General features: G+C 39.2%; 1 protein-coding gene across 1 annotated transcript in view; it reads right to left on the reverse strand.

The window, feature by feature from the left end:
• CFAP70 (cilia and flagella associated protein 70) overlaps positions 1-20,532 on the reverse strand; it is a 123,965-nt gene that overhangs the window by 37,211 nt on the left and 66,222 nt on the right. Inside the window, exons 17-19 of the mRNA XM_053663819.1 lie at positions 11,722-11,855; positions 11,486-11,601; positions 11,097-11,303 (exon numbers count right to left, since the gene is read on the reverse strand). Coding sequence (XP_053519794.1) covers positions 11,097-11,303; positions 11,486-11,601; positions 11,722-11,855 — 457 coding nt within the window. The remainder of the gene's footprint in view (positions 1-11,096; positions 11,304-11,485; positions 11,602-11,721; positions 11,856-20,532) is intronic.

Consider the following 20,532-nt stretch of genomic DNA (forward strand, 5'->3'; position numbering starts at 1 on the left):
AGGTCCATCAAGGAACATGTATAGAAGACATATGGACAAAGCCAAAGGGGGAAGGTTAGAGGCTGGGAGATGGGGATGAGTGGGGTGGGGGGCCATGGTGGGGTAAAAATGGAGAAAACTGTACTTGAACAATAATAAAAAATAATAAAAATTAAAAAGGAGAAAAAAGACATAGAAACAATAGTGTCCTTTTATAGATAATTAGATAAAGAAGATGTGGTACCTATACACAATAGAATACTTCCTGGCCATAAGAAAAGATAAAATACTGCCACTTGTGACACCATGGATGGACCTTGAGAATATCATGCTAAACGAAGTAAGGCAGACAGAAAAAGTCAAGAACTATATGATTTAACTCATGTGAGCTATAAAACTAAAAGTAACAAATGAATAAACAAGACAAAAAAGCAAAACCTTATAGACATAACAGCTTGGTAGTTTCCAGAGGGAAAAGGGGATGGGAAAGAGGTAATAAAGGATAAAAGGGGTCAAATATATATTTAACTTCGAGTAGTAAATACAATGCAATATATAGATGATGTATTATAGAATTGTACACTTGAAACCTATATAATTTTATTAACCAGTGTCACCCCAATTTAATTAAAAATAAAAAATAAAACTTTCTGGTTATACCATTTGGCATTCCCACCAGAAATGTTTGAGAATTCCAGTAATTGCATATCCTTTCTATAACTTTATCAATCTTCATCAGTCTTCTTAATTTTAGCTGTTCTAGTGGTAAATTGCATTGATTTTCAAATGTGAAACCAAACTTACAAACTACTTAGATTGGATAGATTATCTTTTATATGTGTTGCTAAAATTGATAGGCTAATATTTTTCAAGAATTTTTGTGTCTATGTTCATGAAGTTCATTGCTATGCTCTCCTTGGATGGATTTGTTTGGTTTTGATATCATAATGACAACTATTCTCGAACTTCAATAATGGAAGTATTCCCTCTTCTATTTTCTAAGTTTGTGATAGGAAGAAGGTAGGTCAGGAGTGTCTTTGTGAGAGACTTTTAATCACACATTTAATGTCCTTAGGAGATATAGGGTTATTCAAATTTTCTCTTTGTTTCTGAGTAAGCTTTGTATATCTGTCAAGGTACTTACATTTTACCTAAGTTGTCAAATTTGTTGACATTAAGTTGTTAATGATTTTCCCTTATTATATTTCTAATAACGATAAGATTTGCAGCAGTGTCTCCTTTCCTTCCTGATTGATGGGAATGTAGACTTGTACAGCCAGACACATTGGTACAATGTATCTTCTTTTTTCCTAATCAAATTTATCAATTTAATTGGCCTTTCAAAAAATCTCATATTGGTCTCATTAATTTCTCTATTCTTGGCTGTTCCCATTGCATTGATTTCAATTCTGAAATTCATTATATTAGGGCTCTCTCTGTCGTTGATGGAAAAAATAAAACTTACTGTGCTTTTCATCATTACAACCTGAAAACATTTCCAAAGTACAGGGACAGACTAGCTCCACGCCACAGAAAACTTTTACTAAAGTGGCACTTAATAGTTGTTAAGGTAGTTCCCATAAACCTGTTTTCTCTGTGTACAAGATCTTAGGTCCTCGACAAAGAATTTATATAGCAGTGTTCTCTGAAGACCATCAGGCTGTATCTGGGAGGCTGTAGCACCCTCTGAGTATGTAGCAGTTGGGGAGGGACAGGTTCCTTCATGCTGAAACAGTTCACAGCTCACTGACTGGATGTAATAATTTACAGTTTTAATTTGAATATTTTACCTAAAATGTCATATGGTGTACTTGAGTGTGATATTGTTATATTACAGAATTACATGGTTCTGATTTGGTAATAAAAGATTTTGCAAAGTTGAGTTGATGAGTGAGAAGAAATCTATTACCAAGCCCCACAGATATAGCTCCTGTCAAAGAAAAAAAAAACCCTCCTGATCCACATATCCTTTTATTTTTTACAGGAAATTCAGCTCTATTATAATTTATAGCAGAGGTGTCAAACTCATTTCATCCATGACTACATCAGCTTTGCAGTTACCATCAAAGGGCCAAAATAATTTTAGGACTGTATAAATGTAACTACTCCTTAACTGTTGAGGAGTTGAAGTTACATTAGACCCTCTGAAGGCAACCATGAGGCTGTTGTGGCCCCTAATGAAAATGAGTTTGACACCCCTAATCTATAGGACCACCATCATATATGTGATCCATCATTGACCAAAACATGGCTATGCAGCACATGACTGCATAACATATTATTGAAAATAATAAAAAGACATGAGTAGTATTAGGATTTGGAGGAAAAAGGTAACACTGTCATTACTGGCATATGACATGATAATCATATTCAAGAAAAAAACCAACAGAATTAATAATGTGTTTGAATCAATGAATTAAAGATTTCTGCATACAAGTTAAATCTAAAAACAATAATATACAGTAGAAGAAAGCGAAGATGGCAGCCTAGGTAAACACAACACACCTCCTCACAAAACCACATCAAAATTACAACTAAACTATAGAACAAATCATTATTCAGAACTGCCAGAAATTGAGCTGCCTGGAAGTCCTACAAGTATGAAATTAAAGAAACCACATCAAGGAGGGGGTGGAGGGGTGAAGACACAGAATGGGCTGGTCCCACAACTCACTTGTGGCAGATAAAAATCAGAAGGAATATCACAGGAGAAAAGGGTCCTAGCCCCAAAACAGACTCCCCACCCCCAGCCTAGTGTTCCAGTGCCAGGAAGATAAGTCCCCATAAATTCTGGCTCTAAAAACCAGTGGGGCTTGAGGCTGTGGAAAACAGAAACTGCTGGATTCCCAGGCAGTTCCTCTTAAAGGGCCCACACATGGACCTACTCAGACTCACTCCCTCTGAGCTCCAGCACTGGGGATGCTGCCTGAAAGGCACAAGGGGCAGATGGGGACAAACAAGTGTTTTGTCCAAACATCAGGACGGAAGCTCAGGGGCAGCTTTTTCCCAGAGAGAGCTGCTGGCAGAGGCCATTGTTCCTTTTCTGAGCCCTCCCATCCCACAGAGCTGGCAGGCAGATGCCATATCTGAGACACCATCAACCTGGCTTTCACTGTATGCCCCACCCTGGTGATTCCAAGAGGCTCTGCCCCACCCAAGATGTTAACAGTGGCTTTTGCATACAAATGATTTGTCTTGGCTCAGGCTTCATATCTTCTGAAATCCTCTCAAACAAGCATCATCTGGCCCCAGCAAGTCCCTGTACCTCTTCCTAAATGCCCCAGGCCTGACACTAGCAGCAGCAGGCCTTGGTTCACAGCATGGCCTTGCTGGGGCACCTCCAAGCCCAATGTAATCAGCAGCCATCTGTAGATTGCTTTGCAGCTTATGCCAGGTGGCCCCAGACAGAACACAGGTGGTGGCTGATTGTGACCAGAACCTCAAAGGAAGCCCCAGAGCCTGTGCACCCAATGCACAACTACAGACCATGTTAGAGCTCCACTACCCAACCCTTCCACAAGCGACACACTCAAAAGACAGACTCAGTAGGCACAAGAGGCCTGTTGAAGTAAATCCTGCTCCGTGGAGTGGGCCCCTGCATAGCTGATCCTTCACAGTAGTCAGAGTGTGGTAGTCAGTGTTCATGGCCAGTCCTTGCAGCTGATCGACTCTCCCACCGACCTGCCAATAGCAATCAAGGCTCAACTACAAGAGGACAGTACACAGACCATATGGTGGGTGCACCTCGAGTACTCAGCTTGGGTGGTAGGAGAGGCTGTGCCACTGGACCATATGGTTCACCAACTACATTAGTCCACTCTACCAAGCCTGAGAGACATAGAGTTCATAACACTGGTTATAAGGATGCTGAATGAACTTAGGGGAAAAGCAGATGAACTCAGAGAGAAATTCAACAGCATAAAAAATGACATGGACACCATAAAAAAGAACCAATCAGAAATGAAGGATATACTAAGTGAAATGAACAATTTACAGAAATAAACAGTAGAATGGATGAAGCCAAGAATCAAATCAGCAATTTGGAATATAAGAGAGCAAAAAACACCCACTCAGAACAGCAAGAGGAAAAAAGAATTAATGAGGATAGTGTAAGGAGCCTCTGAGACAACTTCAAGCATAGCAACATTCACATCATAGGGGTGCCAAAAGGAAAAGAGAGACAGTAAGAAATTAAAAACTTCTTTGAAAAAATAGTAACAGAAAAAATTTCTCTAACTTGAAAAAAATTGAGACACAAGTTCAGGAAGCAGAAAGAGTACCAAACAAGAGGAACCCAGAGAATCCCATGCCAAGACACATCATAATTAAAATGCCAAAGGTTAATGATAAAGACCGAATCTTAAAAGCAATAAGACAAAATTGGTCATTTACCTATAATGGAGTTCCCATAAGACTGTCAGCTAATTTCTCAAAAGACACTTTGCAGGCTAAAAGGGATTGGCAAGAAATATTCAAAGTCATGGAAAGCAAGGACCTACAACCAAGATTACTCTATCCTGCAATCAAGATTACTCTATGACAACAAAGCTATCATTTAGAATCAAAGGGCAGATAAAGAGCTTCCTAGACAAGAAAAAGCTAAAAGGATTCCATCATCACCAAACTATTATTATATTAAATGTTAAAGTATTTTCTTTAAGAAAAAGATAAAAAATATGAACACTAAAATGGCAATAAATACATATCTATCAACAATTGAGTCTAAAAAACAAAATAGCCCTGGCTGGTGTGGCTCAGTAGACTGAGTGCCAGCTTATAAACCAAAGGGTTGCCAGTTCAGTTCCCAGTCAGGGCATATGCCTGGGTTGTAGGCCAGGTCCCCAGCAGGGGGTGCGCAAGAGACAGCTACACATTGATGTGTCTCTCCCTATCTCCCTTCCTTCTACGCTCTCTAAAAATAAATAAACAGAATCACAGATACAGAGAACATTTTGATGGTTGCGAGATGGGAGGAGGGTTGGTAGATCAGGTAAAAAAGGTGAAAGGATTAAATAATACAAATTGGTAGTTAAATAACAGTCATAGGGTTATAAAGTACAGCATAGGAAACAGTAGCCAAAGAACACAAAGAATATATGTATGCATGACCCAAGGACATGGACAACTGGGGGTGCCTGAGGGAGTGAGGGGGGTTGGTTGGAGGGGGGCAAAAGAGGAAAAATTGGGATAACTAATAGCATAACCAATAAAATATAATTTAAAAAATAAAAATAAAAACAATAGTATACAGTAAATCTAAAATGCATAAAATCAATAGCTTACACTAAAAAAATACCAGCAATAACCAGCTAGAAAATAAAATTAAAATAAGACCCTATTATAATAGCAGTAGAATCTATAAAATATCTATAAATTACTTAAGGAGGGCCTCATTGGGGAGAATGTTAAAACTTTAGTAAAGTACATAGAAGATGATGCTAGTAAATGGAAAGATCTTAACATACTCAGATGGAAGAGTTTAAATAATATGTAGATGTTAATTATTCTAAATTAACCTATAAATACAATGTGGTTCAAGTAAAAATTTCAACTGGATTTTTATATACTCTATAAACTCACTGTAAAATCTGTATCAGTGAATAAAGGTCCATGAATAGCTAAGTCCAGTATAAAAAAGCAAGTAAACTAGAGAAACTGATGTAAGTAAACTGATATTAAGGCATACCACAACAGAACAGCAATAAAGAGTGTGATACTGTTTTAAGATCAGACAAAAAAGGCAGAATAGAGCTCAAAGACATATGGACCTTAAATCTAAGGGAAAAATATTATTCTTTAATTAATGACTTTGACAAAACTAGATCCTTATATGGAGAAAAATAAAACTGAATGCCCACGTAGCATCACAATGATGAAATTGGATAAATATCTAAGTGTAAAATTACCACGATAAAGTTAATTGAAGAAAATAAGATGAGACAGGAAGAACTACTAAAACAAAACTTCAAAGGCACAAAACTACAAAAAATAAAGGAACAATACAATCAACTAATTAAATCCAATTGATATCTTTTGGAACATTCGGTCAACAACAGCAGACTACACATTCTTTCAAGTATTTATAGAACACTTTTTCAAGAAAGGTCATATACTACATCATAAAACAAATCAAAATAAACGTTAAAAGATTCAAATCATGCAAAGTATGTTTTCTAATAACAATGAAATTAAATTAGAAATAAAAACAATAATATATGAAAAAATCCCAACTACTTAGAAAATAAAAAGCATACTGCTAAATAACTCATGATCCCAGCCACTCAAATCCTAAGTATTTATCCAAAAGAAATGAAAACATATATCCGTACAAAGACTTGTAGATGAATATGCACCACAGCTTTATTTTAATAGCCCCAAACTGGAAAAGAACCAAATATCTATAAACAGGTGAATAGATAAATGTATTGTAGCATATTCATATAATGGAAAACTATTTAGCAAATAAAGAGATTAACTCCTGGTATAGGCAAAAGCATGTTTTTTAAAAATATATTTTATTGATTATGCTATTACAGTTGTCCCATTTCTTCCCCTTCATTCCCCTCCATCCTGCACACCCCCTCCCACCCACATTCCACCCCTTTAGTTCATGTCCATGTGTCATAAGTTCTTTAGCTTCCACATTTCCCATACTATTTTTGCACTCCCCTTGTCTATTTTCTACCTACCATCTATGCTACTTATTCTCTGTACCATTTCCCCCTCTCTCCTCCTCCCGCTCCCCTGTTGCTAACTCTCCATGTGATCTTTATTTCAGTGGTTCTGTTCCTGTTCTAGTTGTTTGCTTAGTTTGCTTTTGTTTTAGGTGTGGTTGTTAATAACTGTGAGTTTGCTGTCTTTTTACTGTTCATATTTTTTATCTTCTTTTTCTTAGATAAGTCCCTTTAACATTTCATATAATAAGGGCTTGGTGATGATGAACTCCTTTAACTTGACCTTATCTGAGAAGCACTTTATCTGCCCTTCCATTCTACGTGAAAGCTTTGCTGGATAGAGCAATCTTGGATGTAGGTCTTTGGTTTTCATGACTTGGAATACTTCTTTCCAGCCCCTTCTTGCCTGTAAGGTCTCTTTTGAGAAATCAGCTGACAGACTGATGGGGACTCCTTTGTAGGTGACTGACCCCTTATCTCTTGCTGCTTCTAGGATTCTCTCCTTCATTTTAATCTTGGATAATGTAATGATGATGTGTCTTGGTGTGTTCCTTCTTGGGTCCAACTTCTTTGGGACTCTCTGAGTTTCCTGGACTTCCTGGAAGTCTTTTTCCTTTGCCAGATTGGGGAAATTCTCCTTTATTATTTGTTCAAATAGGTTTCCACTTGTTGCTCTTCCTCTTCCCTTTCTGGCCCCCCTGTAATTCGGATGTTGGAATGTTTAAAGATGTCCTGGAGGTTCCTAAGCCTCTCCTCCTTTTTTTGAATTCTTGTTTCTTCATTCTTTTCTGTTTGGTCATTTTTTTCTTCCTCCTGGTCCACTCCATTGATTTTAGTCCCAGATTTGTTTCCATCACTGTTGGTTCCCTGTGCATTTCGCTTCATTTTACTTATTGTAGTCTTCATTTTTTCATCTAATTTGCGAACAAAATCAGCCAATTCTGTGAGCACCCTGATCACCAGTGCTTTGAACTATGCATCTAATAGGTTGGCTATCTCTTGGTTGCTTAGAAGTATTGGCTCTGGGGCTTTGAGCTGCTCTTCTGCTTCAGCCATAATGTTTTGCTCTGTTCATGTATGAGGGGTGAAAGCTTAGGTGTTCACCAGGGGGGGTCAACCCAGTGGCTGGGTTGTGACTGGGCGTAGGGTCAGAGAGGGAGCAATGGCATTTGTTGGGCTCTCTCTCAGATTTTGGTCCCCTCTGCTGCTTCCCATAAGCAAATTGGGTCCTTCTGGTAGTGGTTTCTGGGGGGGGGGGGGCTTCTGTACATTCTGGGACCCTGTGGGTCTCTCCAACAAACTCTTCTTCGAGGCTGGGAGTCTCTCCCAGCACCTCAACTCCCACAAAGTGTTTTCAATCGGTGCTTTTAGGCTTTATTTCTTCATGCTGGGGCCCTGAGTTGTGCGGTCTGTCTTACTGCTCATTTTCAACTGATTTATCTGCATGCAAAAGTGGGACTGCCTGGTTTGCTGGCCACCTTGCATGCCTCACTGGGTCTGCTTGTTGCCACCCAGGCCCAGGGTCTGCCAACTGCCATCTGTGCGCCTGGGTGGCCATCCCCTGCTATTTTCTGCTGTAACCCATCTCTGCCTCTCTTACAGGTCTGGATAAATGGTTGTCGGACTTCTGTACAGATCAGTTTTCTGTCTGTTCTGGATGTTTTGTTGTTTCTAAATTTGTTGTCCTTAGTTGTGTGAGGAGGCACAATGTGTCTACATACACCTCCATCTTGGCCAGAAGTCCCCCAAAAGCATGTTTGAATCTCAAAATAATTATACTTATGCAAAAAAGTAAGACAAGAAAGAGTACATACTGTGCAATTTTATTTAACTCCAGAAATTCTTCAAAATTCTAAATTTTTCTGGAATTCTAAAATTCTAGAACATACAAACTCATGTATGGTGGCAGAAACTAACTGGTTGCCTGGCAACGAAGGCAAGAAAAAAAAGAACATGAATAGGCACAAGACAAATTTGGGGGATTTTGGATATGTTCATTATCTTGATTATGGTGATATTTTCATAGGTGCGTTATATGTCAAAACTTATCAAATTGGGAGACTTCCGCCAAGATGGAGGGGTAGGTGGAAACACTTTGCTTCCTCGCACAACCAAATCTAAAAACAATAGTTTTAACAACAATAAACACAACCAAACCACACAGAAAATCAAACAATACAGAGTAATAAAAACAACAAACTGCTCAGCTAAACCAGTGAGGGGGCGAAGCCAGCAGCGGAGCAGGTTGAGCAAAAAAGATCCCCCAACCCAGGGGGTGCACAGGCAGCCCAGGACGCGGATCCCAGGTGCGGGCTAGCTACGGGCAGACCCAGGGAAGAGGCGTGGCTGGCTGGCTGCGGTTGCTCAAGCATTTGCTTGCAGATAAACCAGTGAAGAGGCAAGCACTGAGACAGATCACGCAGTCCCCGGAGGTGCAGGGAGATGGGCTCGCACATTTGTGCTCACATAAATAGGTGGGGGAGAGCAGTGAGGCGGACTGGGTGAGCGGAGAGGACCACCATTGCTCCCTTTCTGACCCCGCCCCCACATACAACATCACAAACCAGCGAACTGGGTGGCCCCACCCTGGTGAACATCCAAGGTGCCTCTCCTCATATGTAACAGGCACAAACAGATCAAAACATGGCTCAGGAACAACTCAGAGCCCCAGAGCCAATAAATCTAAGTGACAAAGAAATAGCCAAACTTTCAGATGCACAGTTCAAAACACTGGTGATCAGGATGCTCACAGAACTGGTTGATTTTAGTCACAAATTAGAGGAACATATGAAGGCTAAACTCATTGAAATGAAGGGAAATGCACAGGAAACCAATGGTAATGGAAAGGAAACTGGGACTCAAATCAAGGGAGTGGACCAGAAGGAAGGAAAAAATGACCAAACAGAAAAATATGATGAAACAAGAATTCAAAAAAAAAATGAGGAGAGGCTTAGGAACCTCCAGGACATCTTTAAACGTTCCAACATCCAAATTATAGGGGTACCAGAAGGGGAAGAAGAACAGCCATGAGTGGAAACCTTATTTGAACAAATAATAAAAGAGAATTTCCCCATTCTGGCAAAGGAAATAGACTTCCAGGAAATCCAGGAAGCTCAGAGAGTCCCAAAGAAGTTGGACCCAAGAAGGAACATACCAAGGCACATCATCATTACATTAGCCAAGATTAAAATGAAGGTGAGAATCCTAGAAGCAGCAAGAACTAAGGGGACAGTCTCCTACAAAGGAGTTCCCATCAGACTGTCAGCGGATTTCTCAAAAGAGACCTTACAGGCAAGAAGGGGCTGGAAAGAAAGTATTCCAAGTCATGAAAACCAAAGACCTACAACCCAGATTGCTCTATCCAGCAAAGTTTTTATTTAGAATGAAAGGACAGATAAAGTGCTTCCCAGATAAAATCAAATTCAAGGAGTTCATCATCACCAAGCCCTTATTATATAAAATGTTAAAGGGACTTACCTAAGAAAAAGAAGATAAAAAAGATGAACAGTGAAAGGACAGCAAACTCACAGTTATTAACAACCGCACCTAAAGCAAAAGCAAACTAAGAGGACGGCTAGATCAGGAGTGAACCACAGAAATGAAGATCACATGGAGGGTTAGCAACAGGGGAGTGGGAGAAGGAGAAGGGGGGAGAAGGTACAGAGAATAAGTAGCATAGACAGTAGATAGAAAATAGATAGGGGGAGGGCAAGAATAGTAGGGGAAATATAGAATCTAAAGAACTTGAGACACGTGGTCATAAACTAAAGGAGGGGATGGTGGGGGAGGGGGTGTGCAGGGTGGAGGGGAACGGGGGAAACAGAACAAATGTAATGGCATAATTGATAAAATAAAAAAATATATTTAAAAAACTTATCAAATTGTATATTTGAATATATGCAGTTTATGTAATATCAATTATACCTCAAACTGTTGAAAGTATATGCATATAAAATAACAATATGCAATAACATATAAATAAAATAATATATGCAAGAAACACATAAATAAAAACACATAGTAGAATGACCAAGATCCTAAAGTGGAGAAAAAAAGAATGGCAATGAAGAACAGGGGGAAAAAAGGGAGTGTACAAATACATAAGTAAATTTAAGAATCACAAGAAAGGGACCTTACATGTTGGGAAAGAGAGTGAGGAGGAAAAAAGAAATTTAATCTGCTAGAATGATACTCCCTTTAGGAGTGCAGGGATAGCAAATTCTCTAAGATAAAAACTGAATAGCAACATTAAAAGCTTTAGACTTTCAATCATGTCCATGAGGAAATATACTGGAGGATTCTTCCCTGGTATCCCTGGAAGAACTCAAAACTCCACCTGTTCATTTCATAAATATTTACTGAGTACCCACTATGTGTCTAGTTCTATTCATAAGGCCAGTAATTTTCCAATAGCCACTAATCATCTCCATTCCTTGGTCCTACCTGGTGGGGCTTCCATTTTGATTGCTATTGTAGAAGAACCATTAGTGATTCCCCAAGGGCCAAAACTGGATTCCGTTTTCCCTCCTTCTTCAACGTACTCTGCAGTACCAGTGCTCTGCTTCATTATTCGGGCCTGCTGCTGTTTGAAGGCCTCATGAAATGCCATTTCCATTCGAATACCATTGTTTTGAATTTCATAGTATATACCTGAAGAAAGAAAGATGCTGAAATAAATGTGATTTGCCACCATTATCTACTGAAGAATTATATTTCACTTACATTTTCACTAAAGTTTAAGAATTACATGAAGAGCCATTAAAGGGTAGAAAGACAAAGGAGAATCTTATAATGGAATAAAAACACATTCAGACCACAGGAAAATATCATACCAAGTAAAGTCCAGGCTACAACACTGGTTGGTTCCAAGCAAGTAGCATCCTCAAAGAAAATTTCTGCCTGCTCATAGTTCTCCAACAGGACAGCCAGGACACCACACAGCAACAAGCTGAGAAAATAACACCAACATGACCAACAGCATGGTCCAGTATCACAGTCATGGAGTCAACACCACTTCATATAGAAGCTTATCTGCTCCCACTCATTCCCCATCTCCCTTCACACATACCTGTGGATATGATTCTGGTTGAGGGAAAGGGCTTTCCGAAAACATTCCTGTGCTTTGATGTTGTCCTCAATTAGCAGGCAGAAGGCACCATAGTCCAGCCAGTGTTCCAGGTTCTGGGGCTCACGAGCCAGCCTCTACAACATGAAGCATCAGGAGAACCAAGGTTATTTTACAGTGTTATATTTAATGCACATGACATCACACAGAAGCACTCCATAAATATTATAAGCTCCATGAAAGCAGAAACTATGACTTCTTTTTTGCTTACCACTGACTTCTGAATACAGCCAGTGTTCTGGCTTACAGTAAAATCAATAAATATTTATTAAGAATAATCTAAAAATCATTTGCTTTCTTGTGTAGTGTTCTGGTTACTATAAGCTCATCCAATTACTCAGGAAGCTAATGGCTGATTTCATGGTTCATATTAAAGATTCATATACATTCATTTTTGTCACAATCTTAATTGGCAAATATAAGTTTATCAAAAATATGCAGAAGGACTTCTGCCAAATGGAGGCGTAGGTGGAAGCACTGCACCTTCTAGCACAACTAGGTTTAAAAACAACAAAGTTTTAGCAACAAAAATGCAGCCAAACCACAGAAAATTGAACTACATGGAAGTCTGACAACAACAAACCCTTCAGCCAAACTGGTAAGAGGGGCAGAGCCAGCAGCAGAGTGGGGTCAGACAGGAGAGATCCACCGGACGAACATGGGCACTCCAGCAGCCATGGGCGGATCCCAGGTGTGGAGAAGCGGGCAGACCCACTGAGGGCTGATTGCGGTCACATATTAGCACGCAGATAAACTGGTGAAGGAGTGAGCGGTGAGACAGATCCTGCAAGCCCCAGCGGCAGAAAGTGGCAGAGGGGAACGCCATTGTCCCTCTCTGACCCTGCCCCCACATACAGCATCACAAACCAGTAACCTGGGTGGCCCTGCCCTGGTGAACAACTAAGACTATGCTCCTCATACGTAACAGGCACAAACAGATCAAAACATGGCTCAGGAACAACTCAGAGCCCCAGAGCCAATAAATCTAAGTGACAAAGAAATAGCCAAACTTTCAGATGCACAGTTCAAAACACTGGTGATCAGGATGCTCACAGAACTGGTTGATTTTAGTCACAAATTAGAGGAACATATGAAGGCTAAACTAATTGAAATGAAGGGAAATGCACAGGAAACCAATAGTAATGGAAAGGAAACCGGGACTCAAATCAAAGGAGTGGACCAGAAGGAGGAAAAAAATGACCAAACAGAAAAGGATGAAGAAACAAGAATTCAAAAAAATGAGTAGAGACTTAGAAACCTCCAGCACATCTTTAAACACTCCAACATCCAAATTATAGGAGTACCAGAAGGGGAAGAGGAACAGCCACGAATGGAAAACTTATTCAAACAAATAATAAAGGAGAATTTCCCCAATCTGGCAAAGGAAATAGATTTCCAGGAAATCCAGGAAGCTCAGAGAGTCCCAAAGAAGTTGGACCCAGGAAGGAATACACCAAGGCACATCATCACTACATTAGCCAAGATTAAAATGGAGAGAATCCTAGAAGCAGCAAGAGATAAGGGGACAGTCACATACAAAGGAGTTCCCATCAGACTGTCAGCTGATTTGTCAAAAGAGACCTTACAGGCAAGAAGGTCTGGAAAGAAGTATTCCAAGTCATGAAAACCAAAGACCTACATTCAAGATTGATCTATCCAGCAAAGTTTTCATTTAGAATGGAAGGACGGATAAAGTGCTTCCCAGATAAGCTCAAATTCAAGAAGTTCATCATCACCAAGCCCTTATTATATGAAATGTTAAAGGGACTTACCTAAGAAAAAGAAGATAAAAAAGATGAACAGAGAAAGGACAGCAAACTCACAGTTATTAACAACCACACCTAAAACAAAAGCAAATTAAGAGGACAGCTAGATCAGGAGTGAACCACAGAAATGAAGATCACATGGAGGGTTAGCAACAGGGGCGTGGGAGAAGGAGAAGGGGGGAGAAGGTACATAAAATAAGTAGCATAGACAGTAGATAGAAAATAGATAGGGGAGGGTAAGAATAGTAGGGGAAATATAGAATCTAAAGAACTTGAGACACGTGGTCATAAACTAAGGGGGGGAATGGTGGGGGAGGGCGTGTGCAGGGTGGAGGGGAATGGAGGGGGGAACAGAACAACTGTAATAGCATAATCAATAAAATATATTTAAAGAAAAATATTAGGGCAAAAAAAAAAGAAAGTAGATGAGTAATTGCCTATGACTGCGGGGTGAAGGGGAGGGAGGGGACAGGAAGATTGGAGTGGCAGCTAAGGGGTGTGGAATTTTATTTTTTGAGGTAATGAAAATATTTTAAAATTGATTAGGGTGATGGGTGCACAACTCTGAATATACTAAAAGCTGTTGAATTGCATGGTATGTAAATTATATCTTAATAAAAACTGTTAAAAGAGAAAAAAATAAAAATAAAAATATGCAAAAAAGTGCCTCATAATAAATGAAAACTACAAAATATTGCTTAAAGAAGTTAAAGCAGACATAAATAAATAGAAACACATTTCACATTCATGGATTGGAAGACTTAATATGTTAAGATGTAAATACTACACAAATGAAATTACAGATTCAATGCAGTCTTTATCAAAATCCTAATTTTTTTTGAGAAACAGAAAAACCATCCTAAAATTGATATGGAATGTCAAGGAAACTGACAAAACAAAACCCTGATTTCAAAATTCACTTTTTTCCACTAAAAAAAAACTCAAATCTTTTACAAGACCCAGCAAGACTACCACTACCAGCAATCTGATCTACACAGCAAGACTGTGTAGACATGTGGTGAGACTGACAAAGGAAACACTGAAAATTTTGAGAAGGGGGATACTCAGATGGGGATAGACTCCTTCATGTATGCCTAGGTCTTGGATAAACTGAAAGCTGAATGTCAGTGTGGTAATACCACTGATATTTCCCTGTGGAAATTTGAGACAAGCAAATATGTGACTATTACTGATGCCCAAGGACGCAGAGACTTTATTAAAAACATGATTAAAGGCACATCTCAGGCTGACTGTGCTGTCCTGATTGTTGCTGCTGGTGTTGGTGAATTTGAAGAAGGTATCTCCAAGAATGGGCAGGCTTATGACCATGACCTTCTGCCTTACACACGGGGTGTGAAACAACTGATTATTCATGTTAAAATGGATTCCATTGAGTTGCACTAATGCTAAATAAATATTATCCCTGAAACTTTCCATGCCAGTCTTAATCAGTGGTGAAAGAATGGTCTCAGAACTGGTTGTCTGAATTAGCCATTTAAATTTAATAGTAAAAGATTGGGTAATGATTACAATGCATCATAAAAATCTTCAGAAGAAAATGACAATGTTTTAGAGCATTTTGGGGTTTTGTATGGTATTTTAAAAAATAATTTACTTGTTGTTCAAGTACAGTTTTCTGTCTTTTACTCCCATCTCAGCCCACCCCCTCAGTGCTCCCCACCTCCCTCCCATTTCCACCCCCCTTAGTTGTTGTCCATGTTTCCTTTATACTTGTTCCTGCACACGCTTCCCCTTTTCCCCTGGAATTCCCTCCCTTCTCCCCTCTGGTCGCTGTCCCTGTTCTCTATTTCAGTGTCTTTGCTTATATTTTGCTTGCTTGTTTGTTTTCTTGTTTAGGTTCCTGTTAAAGGTGAGATCATATGGTATTTGTCTTTTACCACCTGGCTTATTTCACTGAGCATAATGCTTTTCAGTTCCATCCATGTTGTTGCAAAGGGTAGGAGCTCCTTCTTTCTCTCTGCTGCATAGAATTCCATTGTGTAAATGTACCATCATTTTTTGATTCATTCATTTACTGACGGGCACCTAGGTTGCTTCCAGCTCTTGGCTATTGTAAACTGTGCTGCTATGAACATTGGGGTGCATAGGTTCTTTGGGATTGGTGTTTCAGGGTTCTTAGGATATAATCCCAGCAGTGGAATCGCTGGGTCAAAAGGCAGATCCATTTTTAGTTTTCTTAGAAAAATTCCATACTGTTTTCCACAGTGGTTGTACCAGTCTGCAATTCCACCAACAATGAATTAGGGTCCCCTTTTCTCCACAACCTCTCCAACACTTGTTTGTTGCTTTGTTTATGATGGCCATCCTGAGCAGTGTAAAGTGGTATCTCACTGTGGTTTTAATTTGCATCTCTCTGGTAGCTAGTGATATTGAGCATCTTTTCATGTGTCTCTGGATCTTCTGTATGTCCTCCTTGGAGAAATGTCTGTTCAAGTTCTTTGCCCACTTTTTAATTGTGTTGCTTGTCTTCATAGAGTGGAGTCATGTAAGTTCTTTGTATATTTTAAAGATTAAACCCTTGTCTGAGGTATCATTGGCAAATAGGTTTTCCCATACAGTTGGTTCTCTTTTTATTTTAATACTGTTTTCTTTAGCTGTGCAGAAGCTTTTTATTTTGATGAGATCCCATTTGTTTATTTTTTCCTTTATGTCCCTTGCTCTAGGGGACATATCAGTAAAAATGTTGCTGCGTGAAATAGCTGAGATTTTCCTGCTTATGTTCTTCTCTAGGACTTTAGTGATGTCACAGCTTATATTTAAGTCTTTTATCCACCTTGAATTTATTTTGGTGTATGGTATAAGTTGGTGCTCAAGTTTCTTGTTTTTGCACGTAGCTGTTCAGTTCTCCCAACACCATTTGTTTCAGAGGCTATTTTTACTCCATTTTATGTTGCTGCCCCCTTTGTCGAATATTAATTGACCGTAAAGACTTCGGTTTATTTCTGGGCTCTCTGTTCTGTTCCATTTGTCTACATGCCTGTTTTTATGCCAGTAACAAGCTGTTTTGATTACAGTGGCCTTGTAATACAGTTTGATATCAAGTATTGTGATCCCTCCTACTTTGATCTTCTTTCTCAAAATTGCAGCTGCTATTCGGGGTCGTTTATGATGCCATATAAATTTTTGAAGAGTTTGTTCTATGTCTGTGAAATATGTCATTATTACTTTAATAGGTATTGCATTGAATCTGTAAATTGTTTTGGGTAGTATGGACATTTTGATGATGTTAATTCCTCCAATCCATGAACATGGTATATGTTTCCATTTGTTTGTGCCTTCCTTGATTTCTTTCTTCAGTGTTGTGTAGTTTTCTGCATACAGGTCTTTTACCTCCTTGGTTAGGTTTATTCATAGGTATTTTATTTTTATTTTTGCTATATCGAATGGGATTTTTCCCTTGATTTCTGCTTCTGCTTTTTCATTGTTGGTATACAAAAATGCCTTTGATTTCTAGATATTGACTTTCTATCCTGCTGTTTTGCCAAATTCATTTATTAGGTTGAGCAGTTTATGGGTAGAGTCTATAGGGTTTTCCATGTACACTATCATGTCATCTGCAAACAGTGACAGTTTTGTTTCCTTCTTTCTCATTTGGATGCCTTTTATTTCCTTTTCTTATCTGATCGCTGTGGCTAAAACTTCCAATACTATATTGAATAGAAGTAGTGAAAGTGGACAACCGCGTCTTGTTCCTGATCTTACTGGAAAAGATTTTAGTTTTTCCCCATTGAGTAGATGTTGGCTATAGGTCTCTCATATATGGCCTTTATTATATTGAGGAATGCTCCCTCTATTCTCACTTTGCTGAGTGTTTTTATCATAAATGGGTGTTGTACCTTGTCAAAAGCTTTTTCCACATCTATTGATATGATCATGTGATTTTTGTCTTTGCTTTTGTTTATGTGATGTATTACATTTACTGATTTGTGAATATTGAACCATCCTTGCATCCCTGAGATGAATCCCACTTGGTCATGGTGTATGATCTTTTAAATGTATTGTTGAATACTGTAGTTGAGGATTTCTTTTTTCTTTTTTTTACTTTTTTTAATATATATATTTTTATTTTATTGATTATGCCTTTACATTTGTTATATTCACCCCTTCATTTCCCTCCACCCTGCACACACCCTCCCCCACTATTTCCCCCCTTTAGTTCATGAACATGTGTCTCAAGTTCTTTAGATTCTATATTTCCCCTACTATTCTTACCCTCCCCCTATCTATTTTCTATCTACTGTCTATGCTACTTATTTTATGTACCTTCTCCCCCCTTCCCCTTCTCCCACTCCCCTGTTGCTAACCCTCCATGTGATCTTCATTTCTGTGGTTCACTCCTGATCTAGCCATCCTCTTAGTTTGCTTTTGCTTTAGGTGTGGTTGTTAATAACTGTGAGTTTGCTGTTCTTTCTCTGTTCATCTTTTTTATCTTCTTTTTCTTAGGTAAGTCCCTTTAACATTTCATATAATAAGGGCTTGGTGATGATGAACTCCTTGAATTTGACCTTATCTGAGAAGCACTTTATCTGCCCTTCCATTCTAAATGAAAGCTTTGCTGGCTAGAGCAATCTTGGTTGTAGGTCCTTGCCTTTCATGACTTGGAATGCTTCTTTCCAGCCTCTTCTTGCCTGTAAGGTCTCTTTTGACAAATCAGCTGACAGTCTGATGGGAACTCCTTTGTAGGTGACTGTCCCCTTATCTCTTGCTTCTTCTAGGATTCTCACCTTCATTTTAATCTTGGCTAATGTAATGATGATGTGCCTTGGTATGTTCCTTCTTGGGTCCAACTTCTTTAGGACTCTCTGAGCTTCCTGGATTACCTGGAAGTCTATTTCCTTTGCTAGAATAGGGAAGTTCTCCTTTATTATTTGTTCGAATAAGTTTTCCATTCGTGACTGTTCCTCTTCCCCTTCTGGTACTCCTATAATTCGGATGTTGGAGTGTTTAAAGATGTCCTGGAGGTTCCTAAGCCTCTCCTCATTTTTTTGAATTCTTGTTTCATCATATTTTTCTGTTTGGTCATTTTTTCCTTCCTTCTGGTCTGTTCCCTTGATTTGAGTCCCAGTTTCCTTTCCATTACTGTTGGTTTCCTGTGTACTTCCCTTCATTTCATTAGTTTAGCCTTCATATGTTCCTCTAATTTGTGACTAAAATCAACCAGTTCTGTGAGCATCCTGATCACCAGTGTTTTGAACTGTGCATCTGAAAGTTTGGCTATTTCTTTGTCACTTAGATTTATTGGCTCTGGGGCTCTGAGTTGTTCTTGAGCCATGTTTTGCTCTGTTAGTGCCTGTTAGGTATGAGGAGAGGCGCCTTAGTTGTTCACCAGGGTGGGGCCACCCAGGTCACTGGTTTGTGATGCTGTATGTGGGGGCGGCACCAGAGAGGGAGCAATGGTGATCCTCTCCGCTCGCCCAGTCCACCTCACTGCTCGTCTCCGCCTGTTTTTCTGAGCGCAAATGTGTCAGCCCACTGCCCTGCGCCAGGGCCTGCACAGTCTGTCTCAATGCATGTCTCTTCACTGGTTTACCTGGGCGCAAATGCAGACTACAGACAGCCAGCTGTGCCGCGCCTTCCCTGGGTCCACCTGTATCTTCCCCGGACCCGGGATCCGCGCCCTCAGCTGCCTGTGCGCTGCCAGGGTTGGGGAATTTTTTTTGCCTGACCCATTCCGCTGCTGGCTTCGCCCCCTCACTGGTTTAGCTGAGCAGTTTATTGTTTTCAGATTCCTTATTGTTCTATTTTCTGTGGTTTGGTTGCATTTATTATTGTTAAAACTTTATTTTTAGATTTGGTTGTGTGAGGAAGCAAAGTGTTTCCACCTATGCCTCCATCTTGGCGGAAGTCCTTTTTGTTGAGGATTTCAATGTCTGTGTTCATCAGCAATACTGGCCTGAAGTTTTCTTCCTTTGTTGTATCTTTATCTGGTTTTGGGATTGGGTTGATGCTGGCTTTATAAAAAGAGTTTGGAAGTCTTTTATCATTTTGGATTTTTTGGAATAGTCTGTGAAGAATAGGGGTTAGCTCTTCTTTAAACGCTTTGTATCATTCTCCTGTGAAACCATCTGGTTCAGAGCTTTTGTGTGTCGGGAGTTTTTTGATTAATGCTTCAATTTCATCTGCAGTTATTGGTCTGTTCAGACTTTCTGCTTCTTTATTGAGTTTTGGAAGATTATATTTTTCTATAAATTTGTCCATTTCACCCAAGTTTTCAAATTTCTTGGCATATAGTCCTCCATGGGAATTTCTTATGGTCCCTTGTATTTCTGTGGTATCAGTTGTAATATCTCCTCTTTCATTTTTGCTTGTGTTTATTTGGGTCCTCTCCTTTTCTTGATGAGTTTGCTTAAAGGCTTGCCTATTTTGTTTATCTTTTAAAAAAACCAACTCCTGGATTCATTGATCCTTAGAATTGTGCTTTTAGTCTCTATGTCATTTAATTCTGCTCTGATCTTGGCTAGTTCCTTCCTTCTACTTGCTCTGGGGTATTTTTGTTGTTGTTCCTTGAGTTCTTGTAGATGTAGGGTTAGGTTGTTTGTTTGAAATGTTTCTATCTTTTTTAGGTAGGCCTGTATTGCTATGAACTTCCCTCTCAGGACTGCCTTTGCTGTGTCCCATAATTTTGGGGTTGTTGTGAGTTAATTTTCATTTGTTTCCAGAAACTTTTTTATTTCTCCCCTAATTTCATTCTTGACCCATTTGTTGTTTAACAGCATGCCATTCAATCTTCATGATTTTGAGTGTTTTTGGGTTTTTTCCTTTGGGGTTGGTTTCCAGTTTCAGTCCCTGTGGTCAGAGAACATGCTTGGTATGATTTCAATTTTCTTAAATTTGTTGAGGCTTGTTTTGTGTCCTATCATGTGGTCTATCTTTGAAAATGTCCCATGTGCTTTTGAAAAGAATGTGTATTTAGCTTCTTTGGGATGCAGGGCTCTATATATATCAGTTAAGTTAATTTCATCTAGGG

This window comes from Artibeus jamaicensis, unplaced genomic scaffold, assembly GCF_021234435.1.
Source record: "Artibeus jamaicensis isolate MK-2021 breed Jamaican fruit bat unplaced genomic scaffold, CSHL_Jam_final contig_332, whole genome shotgun sequence".
Classification (NCBI taxonomy): domain Eukaryota; kingdom Metazoa; phylum Chordata; class Mammalia; order Chiroptera; family Phyllostomidae; genus Artibeus; species Artibeus jamaicensis.